The following is a 22238-nucleotide window of genomic DNA, read 5'->3' as shown; positions in this document are numbered from 1 at the left end:
TCTATCAGTCACTCAGTCAATGACAAGTACAGTAAAGTCGGTGCGAATGTGCGATGCCGGGACCGTCATTCTCACTTTTTACAGAAACACACGACGTCGATAAGCACTTAATTCACTATTCTATATAGCGATCTATCACACCTCGAAGAGAGTGTTACAACACAAAAAGTCAATTTTTGCAAAATAAGGGATTGTGCAATATATTTGAAAAAATATGGTTTTCTTTAAAAATGCTTCTTTCCTTTAATATAATATTCTATAATCAATGATCTATATTTTATTAATATTGATCTAGGATACATTCATAAAAGAAGTCAGTAACCGGTTAAATAATTCACCTATTATACATGTCAGAATCGCATAATGTTTCACGATTCGGTGGTTTCACTGGTCTTTTCAGATCAAAATGCATTCGCAAGCAGAAAGAATAAAATGATCAAATTCTCCTGTGGTTATGGATCAATCCTATAATTTAAAATGCCGTTTGTAGAAAGACATCGCAATGCATTATCATAAAATATAACGTATTTGATATAAAAGTCAAAAAGCACAGCTTAGATGTAATAATCAAGACTCTAAGAATATCTCTATTTTTTGCAACAGAAATTTGAAAAATTAAATATAAAAAAATTGGGAAATATTTTCAGAATATAAATAAAATTAAATTCATATGAACGATCATTTTTCCTTCGAAAAATTCACGCGCTAACATCGCTGAATCAAATTTCTAGATATGATAACAGATATGAAAACTAGAACAAGTTTAGAAAAAGAGGGAGAAAAACAGAAGACATAGTCAAGCGTGAAAGACAACCTCAGGAGCAAGATCGGTCGAATCGGATTAGGATGATGATGTTTCTTGCACGCGAGGGAGGGGCACCTGAGAGACAAAAGCCGACGAAAACACTTTGGAAACTGGGACATCTGGTCACCTTCGGGTCAGATCTTCAGGTCCTCCGGTCCGAGGAAGCCTGGACTCGCGACGCTCGTTCGAGGTCGTCACTGGGCGAACGCACGGAGCGAGGATGGTTGTTAGTGGAGGCATCGAGCATGCATTTAACAGTACTCCGGACGGGCCGGTGCGGCGGCGGTGGTTCGCTGATTCCCTGGGTTTCCGAGGCCCCTTCTTGTCGGGAGGACGAGCTGCGCCCGGCTGGACATCGGGGGAAAGGAATCCTCCGCGTGCCCCGACTTGGTGCACGCGCTTCAGTCCATCGAGGGCCTTCGTCAAAATTGCATCCCTCTCTGGCCACCGGCGGTTAGTTCTCCAGTTCGAAAGTGTCTCGAGTGTCTCTAAGGTGAACACCTTACGTGTTAACGAGGAGAGTAAGAAAGAGGAACAGAGAGCCTGACGAGATCATGTGGAGAATCCTGATCGCAGGATTTTGCACGGTGAGTCTATCCAGAGGCCGGCGCGGGATTAAATGTCACGAATATACTTGTCTGAGGAATAGATGCGAGTAACTGATATTTTTTTCAAGCCTTCTCTCTGGTCGGTGACGTAAAAAGGGATTTAATAATTCTGCCTTCCATTATGTGTTTATATATTTTAATATTAATATATCTGCCTTTATATGTCAATATATTAAACTTATTAATTTTTATTTAAAATCCTTATCAATTTGTTTAATATATCTATTTTGAAAGTATCATTCGCGATTATATTGGAGAGCTTTAGAAGTTCTTCTTTTGAAATATAAGTTATTCGTTACTTAATTTGCACTGCTTCCATTACTGTCTTGCATAAACCTATGCATCTAAATGAGACAAAGAAAAAACTCGGAGCAAATCCTCTTTTTTAAAAGAGAATTTGAAGAAGTTAATCTAAATATGATATTTTCTGGATTTTTTAAATGAATCTCGTCAAGTCATCTGATTATCAATTAGACTCTAATGAATTTTTCAATAAACTTTTCATGGAAAATATGAAACCTTGACGTTAGATTCACTGGATAGTAAAAATGTTTGTCCTCCTCGTGCTTTGCACATCTAGTTTGCATGTCCCACAATCTTTATCAACGTGAAGGACGGATTTCGGCCGATTCTCTTGCGAATAAATCAGTTCGATCGTGGATGATGGACGAGCACTAGATTTCCATGTCATCCACATTCCTGGTGACTTATGCATGTCATACGGCACCAGGAGTTTGTTTGACACTATGTGATGACAGTTTGTCATATGATCGTAATGCATATACGCGTATTTAGATATCGAAAGACCATCAATATCGATCTTTTCTATTAATTCCTGTTCAACTATGATATAATCTTTTAACTTAAAAAAATAAATTTAAAAAATATTATATCCAAAATTCGCGATCATAAATATATTTGTATAAAATATAGAAATTTTATGAGTTACGAATCTACATAAATAGATAAATAGAGTTTCCCATTTAACAAATTATTGAATAAATTTTGAATCGATATATCCGAAGCGAATAAGAATTGTGATTTCTATATAAAATAAATCGTAACATATCTTTCAAAGTAATTAATAAAATAGGATTTCGACATTGATTCATGTTTATCTTTCAACATCATTTTAATCTTATGACATTTAATTATGTATCCTTTTCCGACTTATCTTCTATTTATTCGCCTTCATCAAACTCGTCATAATTTGTTAATCTTGTGACACGGTTTCGAAATATCTGCCAATAACGAAAATGTCAATTAATTTCCGTTGGCAAAAGAAGCTACCGCGTAGGCGAGTGTCCGGAGGTATTCTGCGACAAAGAAGAAGTGATCGGTTTTCATTTTAACTGGAGCGCGCGGGGCAATCTTTTTCTCTCTCGCAATGTTCCTTTTGCGAAAAAACTCGGGCATTCGATGTATTTTTATATTACGCCATTAAATCACGCCACACATCAAGAATAATGGCCCATCGAGGCGTTTTTCGCGTTCGATTCATTTGAATTTTCCAGACCGTCAGAACGAGAACGTCGCAAACGTAGACGCGCAAATAGACGATATTAGCCGAGGATAATTTAAAATGCACCCCATTAATACACGTGACAACATTCGAAGTGATGAAATACGATAACGGGCAATTTAAAGCGAGTCGCGCGATCCGCTACTGATACGCTTGAAATATTAATGGCTTTTCCAAATGACGAAATAATTGTATTGTGTCGGACAATTCCCCGCGGTATATTGGGTGCGCGGCGACTAATTTTGCCGTGAAACGCGATATGTCGGAATACTTTAACACAGCCGTGCACGCGAAAGTATCGAGAGGATCGTATATAGTGTAATATAATTCTTTCGTGTAAATTGTTTACATGTGTATATCTTGATTATTTTTTTCTTTTTTCCAATACACTTGTATTACATACAATATTGTATAGCAACGTAATAACGATATGATGAAAAAGATTTTAAATATAATAGCTCGCTGAAACACGTATATCGCACGAACAATATTTATTCTCGCGTCATCGATCTCGCCAACATTCGCGCTTGTTACCGAAAACAATTTCTCGTCACCAAGTTTAATTAAAATTTAATTAAAATACGTTTGATTTAAAGTTTAAATTAGAAATTAAAATTAATAATCCAGTTGTATATGTAGATTAAAATTCTAATTATGCATATAATTCGATTGAATTTTATAAGCAAAGATCCTGAAACGTTTGACAAATGACAATTGATGAAGGTCTAAAAATATAATCTTATATAAAGTATTATCTATATTTTTAAATATTTAATTTTTTTAATAGTGAGATGGAGAAATTGTCTTTATACTTTTGTTATGATTCATAAATGTTTTCAATGGGAAAATCAAAATATCATAATGTTCTCTTGCACAAAGTTATAATGATATATATGTTGTATGTGTATTTGTCAAATTGTATTTATTTACAGCTAATTATAATTAATTATATTTGTTTATATTTTTATTGGTTTTATTTAATTAAAGAAGAAATATTGATTTAGTTTTAAGATAATATATTAAGATGATATAAAATTAAAAGAATTTAAAAAACATATATAGACTGTATTTTTGATAGAGTTATATAACATTTATTATTAAAAAATATAATAAAATTTCAAAAATTTGTTATCAAACTTATATATATATATATATATATATATATATATATATTTGCAAATTGCAAATTAAAAATCTTATATCATTAATAATAAATTTGAGTTTTGATTAGATAGATAATCAAATAGATTAAAAAATAAATTGAATAACTTGATGATAGTAAGAGATAAAAATGGATTATGCAAAATAATTTACATTATTTCTTATAAATTATGTACATCTTATTTTATTCGTTATACATTATTTTGTGAATATTATTAAAATACCATATCATACACACAATTTTATTGTAATTGTATTATCTTTAAATACAATTACATCTTATCTGTTGCATCTCATTTTAGCTATTTGTTTGCTCCTTGACCGTTGTAAAATTTTTTGATACGCTGACATTTCGCATTGTGTCACGTATCATACTCAAATTAAATTTGCTTTTATCTCGTTCCAAGTCATTCGAATAGGACATGTCTCGCGTGTCAAAAAATTTAACTGTACCGAATTGTGTCGGCGATGAGAGGACACCGATGTCGCGGATGAACGATACTAAAATGGCTTTAAAAAAAAAACGGGTTTTATGAAGTCATAAAGAGAAGAGTTTGCGGTTCTTCTCGAATGAGACCGAAAAAAGGCCAGGGACTACCTGGCGGTCAATCGCGGTCGTTTCGTCTCGCGTGGCGGATTTCGAGCTGTCTGTCTTTTACCGTTACATTTGCTCGATTCTTAATGAAAAAACAAAATTCTTCTTGCTATATATGAACTAGGCACGGTTTATTAATTCGTTTCGTGTTATATTACGTAATTTGTCCCAGAAATCGCAATCTTAATTTTGACGATGGAATTCTTAACGCAATCTTGATTCGACAATCTAAGAAAGTTCTCAAAAGGCATTATATTAAAGAGTATTCTTTTTCGTATAAATTTTTTCAATAATTAATATGTACTTACGCTTGATTACTTACATTAAGTTTATTAAAAATTGCATTTGCAATAATTTTAATTTATGTTTATTTATTTATTTTTTTTCATATTTTTTCTTATTCGACAATTTTTATGTAATTAAATTGTTAAGTATGGATCTGATTTATTTGTCGTAAATATTATAAAATTGTAATATTGTAATGTTCCAGAGAAAAAAAATATAGGAAATATCGAGAAAAGATAGTATTAATGTAAATCTGCATGGAAAGTTTGCATTTTAATTTATGAAGATTAATCTCTCTCAATTTAATTTGAAATCAGGTTTTTTTTTTAGTCTATTGTTTGTGTGAATTTTTCGAACCATCATGTCGACACGCGTAATCACTCGATCGAAGTTTCGACAAGTCGCACAATTCCTATCAACTCGAGACGAAATTCATCGAGAAAACAGCATCATGAAAGTTGTTCGATGAAAGCTGTAATGCACATACAATCAGATGTTCGACTACTAAATACTTTGATTCCTTTATCAAAGACGCTATTAAGAATATTGCTTGCATTGCAAATAGTTTCCAATATTAATGGCCGACAATCGTCCATCGCGCTTTCTTGAATCTTCTACTCACATTCCACTTAATAGATTTCGCAAATAAATTTACGAGATGTTCATGATAATAAATTTGCCGTTTATTTATTTTCTCATTTACAAAGATTCTGATAAGGAATAAAAGGCAACAGAGCAAAAAACACAAAGAAATTTTAATCGACTCCATTAAGCTTTATTTCGCTCAAGTTAACCTGAATTTATGAGTCTATATGTCTTTGCTTTGAAGCTAATTTTTAAAAACGAAGAACCAGAATTCATTAAGAGAACTTTTTACCAGCTTTCTCGGAAAGCTTTAATTATTAAGTTATTTCTCGTAATATGAGGAATTAAAATTTCTAATCTTCGATCAATATTAAAATTAAGCTGATAAAAGCAAGGATTAATCATTTCCTCTTCCAGTTTTTTTTAGCTTTTCCAGCTGTTTCTATGCATATCTCTTTTTATGGCAGATTTTTCCGCCATTTCAAAAATAAAGATTGCACATCACTCAGTGCCGTTTCCAACTGCTTACATAATTCGCACATTACATCTCGTGACTTTGATGAATTTTGTATCAGATACGTTTTCTTTTTTGGACTTTACAGAAATATCGTCTCAAACGGAATAATTATCGCGAATTTTACGAACGCGACAACATAAACGCAAATTTGCAGCGCAAATTTATCTCTTTAACTTGGTTGATATCACGTTGGAAATCGCATGGACTATCATTTATTCCGGAAATTTTTAATTCCAAATATAAAATATAAAAAAGATCTTTATATGATTTTAGATGAAAGCTATAAAATGGTCGAAATAGTATTAATTTATTAATTAAAAAATCCTTATTATATATTCAAAATAGGATTATAATAATCTTGTATTTGCAAAAAGGAAAATAGGATTATTATAATCCTATTTTCCTTTTTGCAAATAAAAGATTATTATATAAATAGGATTATAATCTTGTATTATATAAATAGGATTATAATCTTGTATTATATAAATAGGATTATAATCTTGTATTTGCAGAAAGGAAAATAGAAATAATATAAAAGAGAAGAATATAATATATGCGATTTGTGCTTTACTATGACAAATATGCATTGCATATCGTGAAATTTAAGAAAATTATTAAAAGTAATTAAAAATTATGTATTTTATTAAAATTAATTAAGAATTATTATATCAATAAATTAACAATCAATTTATCTTTTTAATTTTATATTTTAAAACGTTTTACTTTTTAAAATATATAGATGTACTTATACATATGACTCAAGACTTGAAAAATATTATAGTTATTAATTGTAAAAATAAAATAATATTTAATACGAGAGGAAAAATTTATTTAATTATATCTAGCTTTTAAAACAATGAAATTGTATTAAGATTAGCTATGATAGTTTTCTTCAGGTTAATCTCTTCGTTCTAAAATAACATCTCTGATATTGCATCCTTTAGCTTATGACTTCGCATAATTGACAAAGACGGTAACTGCTTGTAGTACTTTTTTTTAAGCGAAATATAATGGAATAGTTTGATATTATACGAAAAGCATAAATTGTGTAACAGAAAATCAAAATTCCATTTATGATAAAAGTTCTGTTATAAACAAAATAATTCCTCCAATATTGTTGATTGAATATAAAAGGTATTATATTACATGGAATTTATATATATATCTATACATATAAAAATGAAGCTAAATGATTATTTTTAGATAAAGCTATGAATTCTATGGACCCTATGGATTTATGAATCCCAAGAATTGTGAGCTTAAAAATCTAGAAGATTCTCGATCAAGAGATTCATGAATCTACAGTTTCAAAAATCTATAGCCACAAAGATACTAACAACTCGTGGACTTCGCGATCTGAAAAACAATTTGCACGTCTACAGAGCATCTACAAATCTTCAAATCTAGCGATGCACGAACTTAGCGATCTATGACGAGTCATCTACGTGCCTACGAATTTAATGATCTGTCCTAGCTGTCTACGCAACCATGAATTTATGATCCTAACATCCTATGAATTTGACGATAAATCTATCAGTAAATAAAAAAAATTTTTCATAAAAAAAATTCGCGATTAATATTAATTAATCTAAATAAAATATGAATAATTTCATAATTGCTTATTTTTTGGAAATCTTTTTTTATAAACTCATTAAAATATGAAAATTGTTTTTTTTTTAATATATGAGAAATATATAAGACGTAATAATAATTATATATAAGACATTATAATTTTATTTTTTTCAATGATAATACACATAATTATATTTCTTCATATTATGTTTTGCATCAACAATTTATTATCACCTCACTATCAGTATTTTTATCTCATCTACGTCACAGAAATTGACGAACACGCCTGTGCAAATGCCTAGCAATATAAGTGCGCTTATCGATCGATCTGATGTTCCGATACGGTATGATTACAAGCAAGCTACGAACTCGAAAAATACGGCCTACCATGACCTGTAGGATGAGCATAAGCACAGTACAGGAGCTCGCGCAATATATAACGTGTATGGTGCACATAACGAATATCTTACGCGGCCACCAGAGCGTTTCCTTACACCGTTACCTGTATCGAAGTGGGTTCTCGGTTCTGGTCGCGCGCTGGTCACCCTGTTCTTTACCAATAGTAATGTAATGGCTTTGTAAACGTCGTCGACACCGAGGTCGTCCGTGAATCAGCGAGCAAGAATTCTTCTTTTTAAATGATAATTAATGTGATATATTCGCGATGAAAGACGGGAATGTCGAGTATCATCAACGTAGATTAATTAGAAATTTAATTATTTTTATTGCAATGCATAAAACATTTTACGAAAAAGAAAATTCGAAAATATATTTTATTTGATATTTATGTGAAGGAAACGATATGAAAAGCTCAGAAAGACAGTTAAAAATATTAAATTATATTTTTTATATTTTCTATTTTATTAAACTATTTAAAGTTGAATAAAATTTTGTTATCTATTTGATTACTGAAATATAATTCACAAAAAGACTCCTATTTTCAATAACTTCAAAAAAATGGATAGCTCATTTAATAAAAAATTAAAAGCTCAATTAATAAAAAAATTATTCCTTCAATAAATAATATAAATTTTAATAAACAATCTGCTCATACATATAACATTTTATAGATTGGTTTCGAGTTATCCTCGATTCCGTCCGAGAAAATAAATTCAAATCAACCAAAGTGTTTATTCAATTTTCGTAAACTAGGACGATGCAATTCTTTTAAGTAGAAAGTAAATCCGGTTAAAATTGAAAATAATGCACTATCCGCTATAGTACCGCGCGAACGCAACTGGACGTCAGTAAATTACCGTGAAAAAAGATGTTGACTGCATAACAGTTATAGAATAATACGGTTGTTAAATTTCAGCTATTTATGCGACTTTACTATGTAATGTACAAGTCTATTTACGATCCAAATATAGTGTGCATAAGCTATATTATCATACAATATATTATCATATATTCTATTTACATTGCATTATCTGCTATAATTTCATTCTAATAAAGATTGACATTAAACGAAAGTAACTGTCTGCAAAATGTTCACTTTTAACATAACGTTTCGAGATAAAAATGATGTTTTAAATATTGCAAGGATGATAATAGAATACCTTTCAACATAATACACAATCAATAAAATCAATTATCTTTGTGAGATAGGGCAAAAACTTTTATAAAAACAGAGGATTTTGTTTTTTCAATAATCGAGTGTTAAACGCCACGAAGGTAAACAAAGATTCAAAAGAAGGCAGTGGAAAGGATCAAGAAAAGCTTTGATATTATTCACAAAGTGAACAACACTATTACGGCGAGGGAGAAAAATCGATATTAAAGAAACAGGGTGCAAGAGAAAACTTGCTCCCTGAAATCTCTCTCGTGCCAGCCTCCGGCTGCAATATCAGCAATATTTGAGCTGATGCTCGTGTTTCAGGTTGCCGCCACCGTTGCCCAGGATTACGAGGTCTCGGACATTCAGTGCAGCGGCGCGGGATCGGCGGCCGATCTTCTAACAGCGAAGATCAAAAGACCGGTTGGCTTCAGAGGCACCCCGCTCTTCGCTGACGACAGATCAGCGAATCCACTCGCCGACATTCACTGCCAGATCAGACCCGACCCGAATGATCCGCAGGAGGATAACTACTTCCTGAAGGTGACTGACTTCTCCCGATGCGGTATCCTCAAGAGAAACGTGAGTCATCGATCGAGAGTTACGCGGAACTGATTCTTATGAGGGGTTACGATGATGCGTTCTTCTTGCGACTTATTGCTGACGTTGCACAAGCGAACGGAACGGTCGATTCGTAGATTGCACACTCGATGGCAACTACTAATTCGCAATTGATTCCCTTTTATTGCGGGAGGTATCAATAGAATGCTTTATATTCAGTCAGATCAGGCATTATTATCAGGCATCATTGAATGCCGTTATGATTCTTCCACAAAAAGAGATATCAGCTAACGATGTTTCGATGTAACTTGCTGGTGATAAATCACGTTTAACTGTATGATATTTGCGTTCCATTCTGCTGGCCGACCAGGAGCTGATCTTGATGTGCCGGCCGCCCGAGCCGACGCTGCTCAGGCATAAGGCTGCTGGCTTCGCCGGCACTTTGTAAGTCACACCGCGCCCATTCGCACGATATCTTTGCGAATCTCAAGATATAATAAACGAGCATTATTTCCGCCACACTACACGCATCGCATTCGTCGGAGCGCGTTCCCGCGCGAGTTCCTGCGCCGAGGAAACAGTTATTTGCACATACGGGATACTGACACAGTGATGTATACAATAAAATGCTTAAATACCATCCAAAAAAGGATGTACTGATTTATCGTTCACCCGAATAATCGTAATATCAGGATAAAACTTAATGAAGTGCATTTTATAAAATAAAAAATTGATATATTGCAATATGTACGCGAATTAAATATAACTTATATAAGTTTCAAGTTTATATTCCACGATAGAGTGCAACTTGCTGAAGCGACGACGCGCGTCTGCTTTAAAGGGCTAATCGTTTCAGTCCGCACGGCGCCAGGGTATCCGGGGTTGTGGAGGAGACGCCGGGTCGACTCGAGTACGAAGTAGCTCTTTATCGAGAGGCGACCGGCAACGTGTCCGATAGCTCGCAGACGGTCGACCAGGCGGTTCCGATCGGCACCAAACTGCAGCTGCGCGCCCGCATCAGTGCGGACAGCGCATGGGGCTACATCAAGTTGTTGGAGGTGACCGTCAGTCCGGACCCGGATCAGCCCCATGCTCCCGGTAGCGTCGTACTCGTCAAGGATGGCTGCAGGAATCGCGATTTCGCGTCCATCATCCCGCATCAACCGGCGAGGTATCGCGAGCGCAAAAATGAGGTCTTCCTCGACTTCGAGGCCTTCTTGCTAAGTTCAATGAGGGAGCGCTCCACCCTCTGGATTCACTCCCAGATAAAGGCGTGCATGGAACCGCAGGACTGTCAACCGGTGCGTGATAATGACAGCTGTTTAGTCTAATGTAAAATGCAAATGAGATGATAATGGATGTCCTATCCTAGGACATCTACTTCTATTTCCTAGAAAGATGAGACTTGGGTGTATATAGTGTTCTTGACAGATTGATTTTCCACAAGGAGTTATATATGACATAAAAAATTAGCATAATAGAATATTATGTTAATGTTATGCCATATATGGCACTTTATTAGTCTTTTTATCTTTGCAGGATTTCTGTCTCGATCTCTTCGAACCCTCGGGACATGGAAGAAAGAAAAAAAGAGCGGTCGAGGCGAGTGTAGAAGCATCGGGTGAGTTTCTCCCAAAAGTCGAGCGTTTGATCAAAAGGTATAACGATTCCACGCAATATACAAAGTTCAAGGAGAACATTGAATATACGGTGATGATGCCAGATGGTAAGTTAACATTTTTAAATTTATTAAAAAAATATTATGAAAAAATTAAATTTTTTTTTAATCAATTATAACGATTCTTTATATCTTTTCTAAAATTAATCTTTCGTTTTATTTTCATTTTTTTCGAGAATAGTAATAATTTTTTCGCGCGCGTTATAATTTATAATACATAATATATATATTGAATTGAACGTTTTTTTAATGTTTCATTAAGTCTTTTAGAAAATAGAATTTCTGAGAAATTTCTGCAAAAACACGTATAATCTTTTCGGAAAGATTAATCTAATTTAAAATTCAGCGATATAAACTGAAATATTAATTTCTTCGATATAAATTTTATTAATATGTATTAAAATGAAGAGCGTCTCGCCTTTAAATAACAGTTGAACATGAGACGCGCGATCACTGGCAATTTTAATTAATATTCTCGCTCATTATCATAGACTTGTATGACAAAGTAGCAGCCGGCCTCGAAGGTAGCTGCGGAAATTTCCTTTACGTGGCAACGGGATTGGGCGCTCTACTAGTGTTATCAGCCTTTATCATGTGCTACCTAGCATCGCGTCTTCACAATCTCTCCTCGACGATGCAGCAGAGCAAATCTATCGACGAGTTGGTCAGAGATCGCACTAGAAAATATTGCGACACCACGCCTGGCTACACCGGTCGTTCGACGATGCAATAGATTCGGAGAGAAAAAAAAATTCGAAAATAGTACTTTGTCGCGCAATAAATATACTTTTCGCGAAATATACATCAAGTTACAATGTAACGCGTAACGTATAATTCATGCAACGTTACAACGATACTTGGCAACTGGAATGACAGATATTTATTCGCGACAGGGAATACGTTATATTTGTAAGCCACATTTTTTTCTACAAGAGGGCAAAAATACTTGTCCTATTTCAAAGATAAGAGAGATGCGAGAGATGTATTTTAATGTTTCGTTAATAATTACGTTGCATTGCAATTTATCGTAATTATCGATATTAGTATTGAGAAATAATTAATTCTCATCGCGAGAAAGACTTTGACAGGGATTCTCAATAACGTTTGAACAAGTGAACAACATCGCCCACTGAGGAATAAAAATAATTCTCACGACGTTAGAATGCTCGAAAATTCTCGTGGTGGCAAACGAGAATATTTTCCATATAAAATAGAATCAATTCGCATTAACGAGACATGAGCGAAGATAAATTGCAAATTTATAAAAGAAATTTATATCGCCAAATTTGGAGTTATGCCGATGGAACATCGTTTGCTACTTTGCAATGTAGATATGATAGTCACGCTACACGTGTTTATATTTTATGAGGAAGCACAGTTTTAAACCGCTTAACACAGTTTTTCTATATGAATACAAATGCAAACAGTCTATTTTTTGCCCAATTCTTCATTTCTTGATTCTCTGACGTCAGTGAAATAAAGTATTTAAGTGAAAAAATAATTTTCAATTTATTATATAATTATTTAATAGTATACAAATTTATACTACTTCTGCTATATATATAATTTATCTACTTGGTTGAGTTTTATTATCAGGACAATCAAACGAGTAAAAGATTTTACTGAAAAATTGAATTCTTTCACTTAAATGCTTCTCTTCTGGGTCAAAGAATTTCAATATAATCTAACTTTTAATGCACGATACTACGAGCATCGCGCACATCATATTTTTCTGTTTAAAGTTTCATCAATTTATCGATATTACTCAAATACAAAAAATGGTCTCATTACGACGAGTCTCTCAAATGTGCAATGCTATCACGTGACCTGATCAAGCGAGTCGATCCACATTGATCGCTCGTATAATATGTAGGATAAGAATCTCGCCGGATGCGAAGAAAACTCGACGGGATATTTTGGGTGGTTGCACGAATTTATCTCACCTTGTAAATAAACACAAGCGACAAAGTTCTCTGTATTTTACAGCAAACTTATTAGCGCGAATACTTAATGCATAATATTATAAAAATCTATTTAAGTCGTAATAAACGATACTTTTATATAAATAGAAGCTTATGACAAATTTCGAATCATATTTATTTTTAGAATATAAAATAAAAAAATAATTTTAAAAATAAACTTTTACCAAAAAATTTTTTGCAACTTGTACTTATATTTTTTAGCTGGATGTTGTAATTAAAATAGGATTTATGATTAATAAAAATCATTTTACAGATTCTGAGATGCGTAAAATTAATCTATATATATATATATATATATATATATATATATATATATATTTGTATGAAAAAGGAATTAAAGTTATGCATTTAATAAAAAGAATAGAAAGAAAAAGACACGAAATAAAAATAAGGAAACGCGATTTTGAAGACAAGATAATCGATCCATGAAAATAATTGGGAAATGTAACATTATAGAAACTGCGCGAAAATTGTAGAGATTGACAATTGTAGTGATCATGTGTACAATGACTATTTATTATAAAATAAAATAAAAAATTAAACAATATTTTTTGCATGTTACACAATTTTTATTCGGCGTGGATTCTCCTGTAGAAAATCACCAACTATATATATACATTTTTTTTCTGCGTAATCTAATTCAATTATCGCTAAAAATTTATCGGCACCAATGTCATCGTCGCTATATTATATATGAAAAAATTTGCTTGTGTTATATATAAAAGATATTGGAAATTTTTTGGGCTACAAATTGATTTCGCTACCAATCTTTACTTGATGGAAATTTGATAATTACATATCATAATTTAAAATTTTATTTGATAATTTACATATCATAATTTAAAATTTTAATCTAATAATTATCAATCGTAGCAATTTTTTAAATATTGAATAAAAAATTTAATTTATCTAAAACAACGAGTTTCCTCTGTCTTTGTATACCACAATAAATTTTGAAACTGCCATGTATTTTTCTCATTCGTAGAACAAATAATTAAAATTCGACGATTATATGGTGACGTGAATTTACGTTCAGTTTATTCGACACTCTAAACCTAATTTTCTTTGGCTTCGTTGATATTTTTGGATATATTTTAATTTCACATTAGAAAACCTAGTACTTAAAGTTAGTCGACTTCTCTATCTAGCCAGATGTCTTTTGAATCGCAAAATTCGAAACATCGTTATCAGGATAAAATGCCGATAAATCACCGAGGAATATGTAGGCATATCTATAAATTCTCAGGAACTTTTAATTAATTAGACCGAATTGAATTTAGCTTACTTATTCTTATTTCGACTATATAGTAATTCCTGGATAAAGAATTATAGAATACCTGCATACGCATAATCGCGTTTTTATATACTTTCGCTATTTAATACACGTAAAATATTTCGTAAATATAAGAAAGCGTACACTTTATATTTTACGACGATGACAAATAAATGATTCTTGAAGACCAAACATTATTATCCAGTAAAACTCGATATTCGCAATCTTTTAAAAATAAGAAACTTCGATTAAACATAAATAACAAATGCTTCAACGTGTATACAAGAGATATAAGAAAGACAGCATAGAACGATAGAATGATAGAATGATATTATGATAATAAGTTTATGACACGATAAAAGAAAATATTATACTGATAAAACTGCGAACCTCAACAACTCGATCTGAAAATATCTGATTTTTATAATGATCCCTCTCTTACATGATAATTACGATTATTTTCAATATTTGAGTTCAAACAACGATATCACGATAATCACATCGTGCAATAATAATTATAAGCATATCTACACTCAAAGACGATTATAACATGCGATATATCTTTAAAACACTCTCCATATCTTTAGAGATATGTCAAAGTATATGTAGGGTGTTCCAGACTATATTTTAAATCCGTGGAATTCTAAATCCCTAGAAAGATATCTGATGAAATTATTTAAGTTTCTACTAAAAAAATCTGTTGAGAAATTATCTTTAAGATATAATATAATTTAAAAAATCGATTTTCAAAATCAATTTCATATTAGTACAATTGCAATATGATAAGGATTCAGTTAAAGTTTGTCTAAAGCTAAAGATAGACTTGAGCTCTTTACGCAATATTTAATAACCGATATTTAATAACCGATCATAAAAAAAGATCTTGTACCACGTCACATTTAATTGATAAAACCTCAAATTAAAATTTTACTCAAAGCTCATTACATAAAAAAATTAAATATTATTCTCTTCTACTCGTAATTCTAAATAGATACTGATATATGTAAGAAAAATGAACTCAGAAATTGGTAAAAAATCTAGTGAAGAGAAACAAATGGCGATAGTTCTGGCACACCTTGCATATAAAATATTTCATAATTATCATTGTGTATTATTTTTCATTGCATTTTGCAACAAATAAAAATCAAAATTGATCTTCCCATGTCATTAATCGACTTTTCTAGCGTGTCGAACAACTATAAGTGTTTACTTCAACTCTATGTAAGGCATTTCGAAACGATAAATTGAGTGCCAGTGTGACATCATATTTACATATTAACTTTATAAAATCTGATTATCACACATACACACTGTAAACGTTTGTGGAAAGCAACAAAACAAATAATTATTCAATGTTGTCATTTTTCTCAGACTTCATGAGGGCTTCGTAAGCGGCAAGCTCTTTTTTCTCCTTTCTTAAATTTCTATCCTCGTATTCCAACCTGTAATTAGATGCTAGATCAACACGTGATAGAAATACTCAAAATCAGTGGAATATGTAGATGTTGTATTATCATTGGAAAAGGCTGCTAGTATTACGATAAATAAGAATGGAATAAAGTAGAATTCAAGAAAATATTTTGCAAAATAAACAAAATTGTATATTCCAGAAGCAAAAATGAACAACAAGAAATTATAGCGGAAAGTAAATAAGCTTGCGTTTATTGCAAATTAAGTACAAAACAACCAGATTTGTCCCATCAACAATGGTTGAAATTCTTAATAACTGTATAAAGCTCGTTCGGCCTAAGGGGATAAAAAAGCAAAATAAAAAATTAATATATAAAGATTTTCCGTCTCAAAGAACATTTTAGTTTTGCAAAAACCTTATTTTGTAGATGCAAGTAAGAAGTTTTTACAGAAATAATATCTTAAAAAGAAGTTTTTACAGAAATAATATCTTAAAAATGTATACAACTTCAGAAACAGAAGCGATATGGTAATCCGAGAACACACAATATGACATAATCAAATTGCGATAACATATCACCGTTCGAGTAACATGATGTTATTCTATAACACTCTTTCAAATATATCGAATTATAATATATCTAATTATAATATATTCAAATTATTATAATATATAAATTATAGGAGTAACTTAAACTTTAAAAATGGAAAATTCGAACCGCTTTTAATTTTCAATTATTCTTTATCACATTCATGTTTATTAAACACATAATCCGCGAATGTAAATACATGGCAGTGGATGTTGGTGGGTAGAGTGGTGAATTTAATAAAGATGTTTTATACATATACATATGTGGAAGATTATGCACATACACACACACATACACACACACACACACACACACACACACACACAATTTTCCAAATACATACTCTCTAAAAGTGAATCAGTGTATTATCACTGTCAGTGCTGTACTTATAACTGCTTGTAATCAGTGAGTATTTACTGTTTTTCAGTGATAATACACTGATTCACGCGAGAGAGTATATGTTTATAAAACTCAATTTTTTTGTTTAATTAAACTGAAAGCACTTTTATAAAGCAATATGTAAATAATCCATATAAAAATTTCATAGTCTTACATCAACTCTATGATGTATAAATTATATTATGAGAGTATAGCATTTAAATTATAATTAGAGAATTTTATATAATATATGATGCATAACACACACAAAATTATTCTTAAAAAGTTCGATAAAATGTGTATGTATATAACTTAAAGATAAAACATACCTGAAAGATAGAACATACCTGTGAAGAATGATTCTTTCGACTATTTTCTCCGTCGTCATGTCGTTACCACTATCTAACAATTTAAATTTATTTTGCTTCTTGGGTTCTGCATATGGATCTGAACCATCTTCGCAGGGCATTATGGGCGTTTGTCCATGACACACGACAGAGACATTGAAATGTTCCATTAGATCTCTTGTGACTGCATATGGTGCGCCGATTACAACTTCATTGACGTACTATAAAAAAAATATAAAGAGCTCTTGTAGATACAATAAAACTTGTTATCTCAAAAACAATAGTATAACTCATTAAACTTTTCTATTGGAAAAAATTATTAGTGTTGTAGAAACTATGGAAATAATGTCTTTATATATTAAGAAAATCCATATATTTTTACATTATATTTTTGCATATTATGATATGTCATAAATATAATCTGAATGAAAATGACAACATCGCGCACCGCTTGATTAATCGCGTTGAGCGCCACTGGACGCTGAATAAGAGATAGATAGGCTCTGTACTACAATTGCTTTTCTCTCTTTCTCTCTCTCTCTGTGTCTATTATTGTTTCATTCAATATTTAGTTGCGCTCAACGTGAATAGCCATTCACCGCACGTTAATGCTTTCATTTGGATTCTACTTGTGAAACTTTGCATTAAATATTCCGAATGATCAGAGTAACTCTTACCTTACATGCCAACACACTGAGAACTCGTTCATGAAGGTTCATAATGGGATGATTGCCGCACTTGTATCGGTTAACGGCTGGATCCGTGTGCAGTCCGACTATGAGATAGTCGCCCTCCTTCTTAGCGACTTCCAAGAAGTCCAAGTGCCCCACATGGAAGAGATCGAATGCGCCTGCCACGTATACAATCTTGTCTTCTGGCTGAGGACTCTTGCCGTCGCTGAATTGTATTATTTTCTGCGTGGTTGGCAAAAATTGCGAACAGCCAGTCCATGGACTCCGAGCAGTTCTATCTTGACCCATGCGCTTGCTCGGTTCTCTATCAACGCTATACTCATTGTCACCCTGTCGAAAGTGCTGTCGCGTCATTAGCAGCATACGTCCCACAAGATCGGTCGTTGAAACGCCAGCTGTCCGTTGAACTTCTCTGAAATAACATCTCTTTTTAGTAAAAAAAAATTATATCATCTTTTAATGGAAATTTAATTGAACAGGAAAATTTATTGCTAAAATTTATGGAATTATACCTATAACGACCGGCTGCCTTGACTAAATGATAAGTATCTACACCATCGGCTGTCATTGTGATATCATCGCCATGAACACAAAAATCACAGTTATACTTGTCTAATGTCTCTAATGTAGTGACATAAGGCGCAGCTTCGACTACTTCGTCCACCCATTTAATACCACGCACCATTTTGTACCTAAAAAGAAATTTAATACATTTGTTAGTGTATTCATTATTATAAAATTGCTAATATCTTAGTTATATAATCATTATAATATATTTTGTCATATATATATATATATATATATATATATATATATATATAAAATTATTCACAAAATTATGATTAAATATAAATTACACATATAATTTTAGTTTTTATTAATTACACAAATAATTTTACGAAATGCACATACAAAATTATTATATTTGTTATTCGCGTTTGTATAACGTTCTTGTACTGTCTAATCTTTAATTAATATCGAAGAAAATAACATATATAAACGCAGTTGACAAGACAAGGTTCTTTCTTTCTTTACAATAATGCTGTATTATATTCTTCAGCTACATAAGTTTTTTTCTAGATCCAGATGCTAATTTAAAAAACGTCAAGGTTGCGGCAAAAGTTTGCTACCAGTTCTGAAATTATAGCTTTGAAATACATTAACTTTTTATTGCCGCACGATGATTACAAAAGTCACGTTTTTTTTCAAATATTTTTCACAATAATTCAAATATTTTTCAATATGTCGAAATCAACACAGTTCAATCACGCTTCCAATGCATCATAAAACCTATTGTTTTCTAAAATATGTTGCGCGATTCTTTGTAAAAATACATAATAAAGAAGTAATATAATTAAAAAAAGAATAAAGTCAAATATTCATGGATGAAATTAAATGAAAACATTATACTCTAATATAATTAACAATAATATCATATTAAAATCTTTGTATTATTCTCAATTCTTTTAATACATACTTATGTGTTTAAATAAAAAAAATTATATTTTAATATTTTTCGAATTTTTTTACGAATAATTAATACAATATAAATAATTATAATGTATAATATACATAAGGAATAATGACTTAGAAATTGATATTATATAAGAATTATAAATCTACTATATAGGATTGATAAAATATTCAAAGTTATTAAATGGAAAACGCGCTCTAATCATTACACTAGTACTATGTATTTCAAGAAGGTAGTAACTGCGGAAATTGAAAGATTGACACATAATTACTAACTTTAGAAGAATAATCAAGATCGTAACTAGTCATTATATCTTATGCAATTTCCTTTAAGAAAGCAACGAAATGATACCTTTCTTGTTCAGTAAAGACGGGAGGGCCTTTGTGTCTCGTAATCTCTTCATCATTATGAACACCTACCACCAAATAATCTCCTAAGGCTTTGGCCTGTCTTAAGGAATTTGCGTGTCCGAAATGCACCATATCGTAACTGCAACCAATGACACTTTATTCGTAATATGATTTATACAATTAATAAAATTATTTCGCAATTTATCAGAAAAACTATATTAACAAAAGTCATTAAACATAATATAATATATAATATAATAAAATGATATATATAAGAATGAAAATTTAAAACGGAAGAAAATCGCTTGAAATCGATTGAGATAAAATTAAAGGGAAGCTAAATCTTTTATCATCGCAAAACTTTAGAATAAGATTAATTTTATCGTCGCAAAACTTGATCTAAAATAAAATTCAGTTTAATAAAATTCGAAAAAATACTCAATGGACCTTGGACGTAAAATTGCTTTATAATTATTGTTTTGATGATTATTATAGCAATCACACGGTTCATGATGTGTGACTTACAAAATATGAATTACGATATAATAAAATATATTACAATGTGTTGTTTTATATGCCATGTGTTTTCTTTCCTATCGCTTTTACGAAATATAATTAAACGTTATCATTTTTATGATAAAAAAACTGTATGAATTTTGGAAAACGCACTAGATGTAAATGTTTTGTATCGACGAGATACAAAAATCTATTTTAAAATTAATATATTCATAATCATAACTATAACTTGACAGATCAATTGATCTTTGCATATTATTATCCAATCGTACTCATATTACGCATAAATTATTTGAATATAAATTTACATGTGAACGAAACATGGTAATTAAGGCCTCGCATTCCGAGGTCTTGCGACATCGTAAAAGAATAACAGTGTAACATATAAACCGTCAACAACCACAAACCGTCCGATAAATATCAATATCATTATTATTATTATATGAAACTACTCATCTTTTATGTATTTTTAATTAATGTGATTTTATTTTTGTAATCGCTAGTTAATTATCGTTTTAAACAGCTCGATAGCTAACGATATTTTAATCGATGGAAATGTACAATATTTATTTTTATTTGAAGAATATTTTAAACATAATTTTATTTGAAGAATATTTTAAACATTTTTATTTCGCAATAAAAATGTAAGTTTCACTCGTACAACGATTTAGAATCGAGCGAAGCTTAAATTCAACGCTACTGACGAACAGTCCGTTATTCATTCGTGCTTACTCTGTATCATTTTATCGAAACAGGGAACAAGGACACGTATTCTTTAAATGATGTGAAGGCGAGCTCCAATCAGATATCCGTTGATAATTTCTCATGGCGAACTCAGATATCCGTTGATAATTTCTCGTGCACATCATGTAGAGAGAGAGCTTGATTTTGAAGCGTAAACTATCTCCTATGTACATACATACACACACGTTTCATGAAGAAAAATAAACGCAGCCGGAAAATTTTTCTTTCCTTTTTTTCTCTTATTAAGCCTCGCTCGCTTTCTCCAATTTATTTCTACTTATAAAGTAGAAATAAATTAGAAATAAAGTAGAAATAAATTATTTCTACTTATAAAGTAGAAATAAATTAGAATTATAATTAGTTTAAAAAGAAATTCGGAGCATCAACTCGGAAACTTACTTTACTCGGAATGTCGCCGAGACGAGGACGCCTCTCGAACGACCAAGTAATATCGATTGTTCGTGTTCCTAGACGCTGTAAATGACGATAATACGAAATCTAAACGCGCGTCGCGACGTCGAGAGCGAGAACCGACACGTGTCGATCGCTTTTATCAGCCGGCCGGGCTGACAAGCGACAAAGCGACGCATTTATCAGTCGCACCCTCCCATTTATTCGCGAACCTGGATGCCCGAAAAAGAAGGCCTCGATACTCACCACCCATCGCACCAAACGCGAACCTCCTTGCGAGTCCCCTCTGTCATGATGACCAAGCGTCGCGCTTCTTGATACACACACTATCGTTCCTCTCCGTCGCGTCGTAGGGAGTGACGTGAGCTGCGAGTTAACCTCGAGGAGGGGGAAAAAGGAGCGAGGGAGACGGAGAACACAACCGTCGTGGATGCCCTCGTGAAACTAACTGCGCGCGTCGCATTTCCACACCTCGCCTTTAAAATCCGTCGACGTATCGTGATGCCCCCTGGAGTCCGGATCTCGAAGCAGGGATTTTCCAAAGCGTTGATATTTCTACGATACATATGAAAACAAGTTTCTTATTTATCTATCGTCTCGATAATAAAAGATAATTGCTAATGACAT

The 22238-nt window shown here is 32.0% G+C and overlaps 1 protein-coding gene and 1 non-coding gene across 4 annotated transcripts; one reads left to right on the top strand and one right to left on the bottom strand.

Moving 5' to 3' along the window:
- Positions 1-709: 709 nt before the first annotated feature.
- Positions 710-12895, top strand: LOC105254900. Its single transcript, XR_003122995.1, has 6 exons — positions 710-1392; positions 9530-9825; positions 10100-10210; positions 10623-11067; positions 11306-11492; positions 11936-12895. It is a non-coding gene; the product is annotated as an uncharacterized LOC105254900 (transcript).
- Positions 12896-15440: 2545 nt separating this feature from the next.
- Positions 15441-22084, bottom strand: LOC105254901 (ethanolamine-phosphate cytidylyltransferase). 3 transcript variants are annotated; one of them, XM_011263871.3, is made up of 6 exons: positions 21858-22083; positions 19942-20079; positions 18629-18808; positions 18102-18528; positions 17425-17645; positions 15441-16141 (listed from the first exon to the last, which is right to left on the bottom strand). In XM_011263871.3, the coding sequence occupies exons 1-6, from the start codon at positions 21902-21904 to the stop codon at positions 16045-16047; spliced, it is 1110 nt and encodes a 369-aa protein (XP_011262173.1). In that variant the 5' UTR covers positions 21905-22083; the 3' UTR covers positions 15441-16044. The 3 variants fall into 3 exon arrangements, with proteins under 3 accessions (XP_011262173.1, XP_025265832.1, XP_011262174.1); XM_025410047.1 differs by lacking the exon at positions 21858-22083 and adding an exon at positions 21600-21765 and having other exon boundaries at positions 16005-16141; XM_011263872.3 differs by lacking the exon at positions 15441-16141 and adding an exon at positions 16333-16445 and having other exon boundaries at positions 21858-22084.
- Positions 22085-22238: the final 154 nt, after the last annotated feature.

This window comes from Camponotus floridanus, unplaced genomic scaffold (assembly GCF_003227725.1).
Source record: "Camponotus floridanus strain SB8 unplaced genomic scaffold, Cflo_v7.5 scaffold3, whole genome shotgun sequence".
NCBI classification, from domain to species: domain Eukaryota; kingdom Metazoa; phylum Arthropoda; class Insecta; order Hymenoptera; family Formicidae; genus Camponotus; species Camponotus floridanus.
Note: the sequence above shows the minus strand (reverse complement) of the source record. Positions and strands in the feature narration are given on the sequence as shown.

Coding starts and splice junctions, on each gene's coding strand:
- LOC105254901 (XM_011263871.3), bottom strand. CDS start 21,904: ATGACAGAGGGGACTCGCAAGGAGGTTCGCGTTTGGTGCGATGGGTG. Junction 18,809..19,941: donor GTCTTTACTGAACAAGAAAG/GTATCATTTCGT, acceptor ATTTCTTTTTAG/GTACAAAATGGTGCGTGGTA. Junction 17,646..18,101: donor TCAGTGTGTTGGCATGTAAG/GTAAGAGTTACT, acceptor TTTTTTTTATAG/TACGTCAATGAAGTTGTAAT.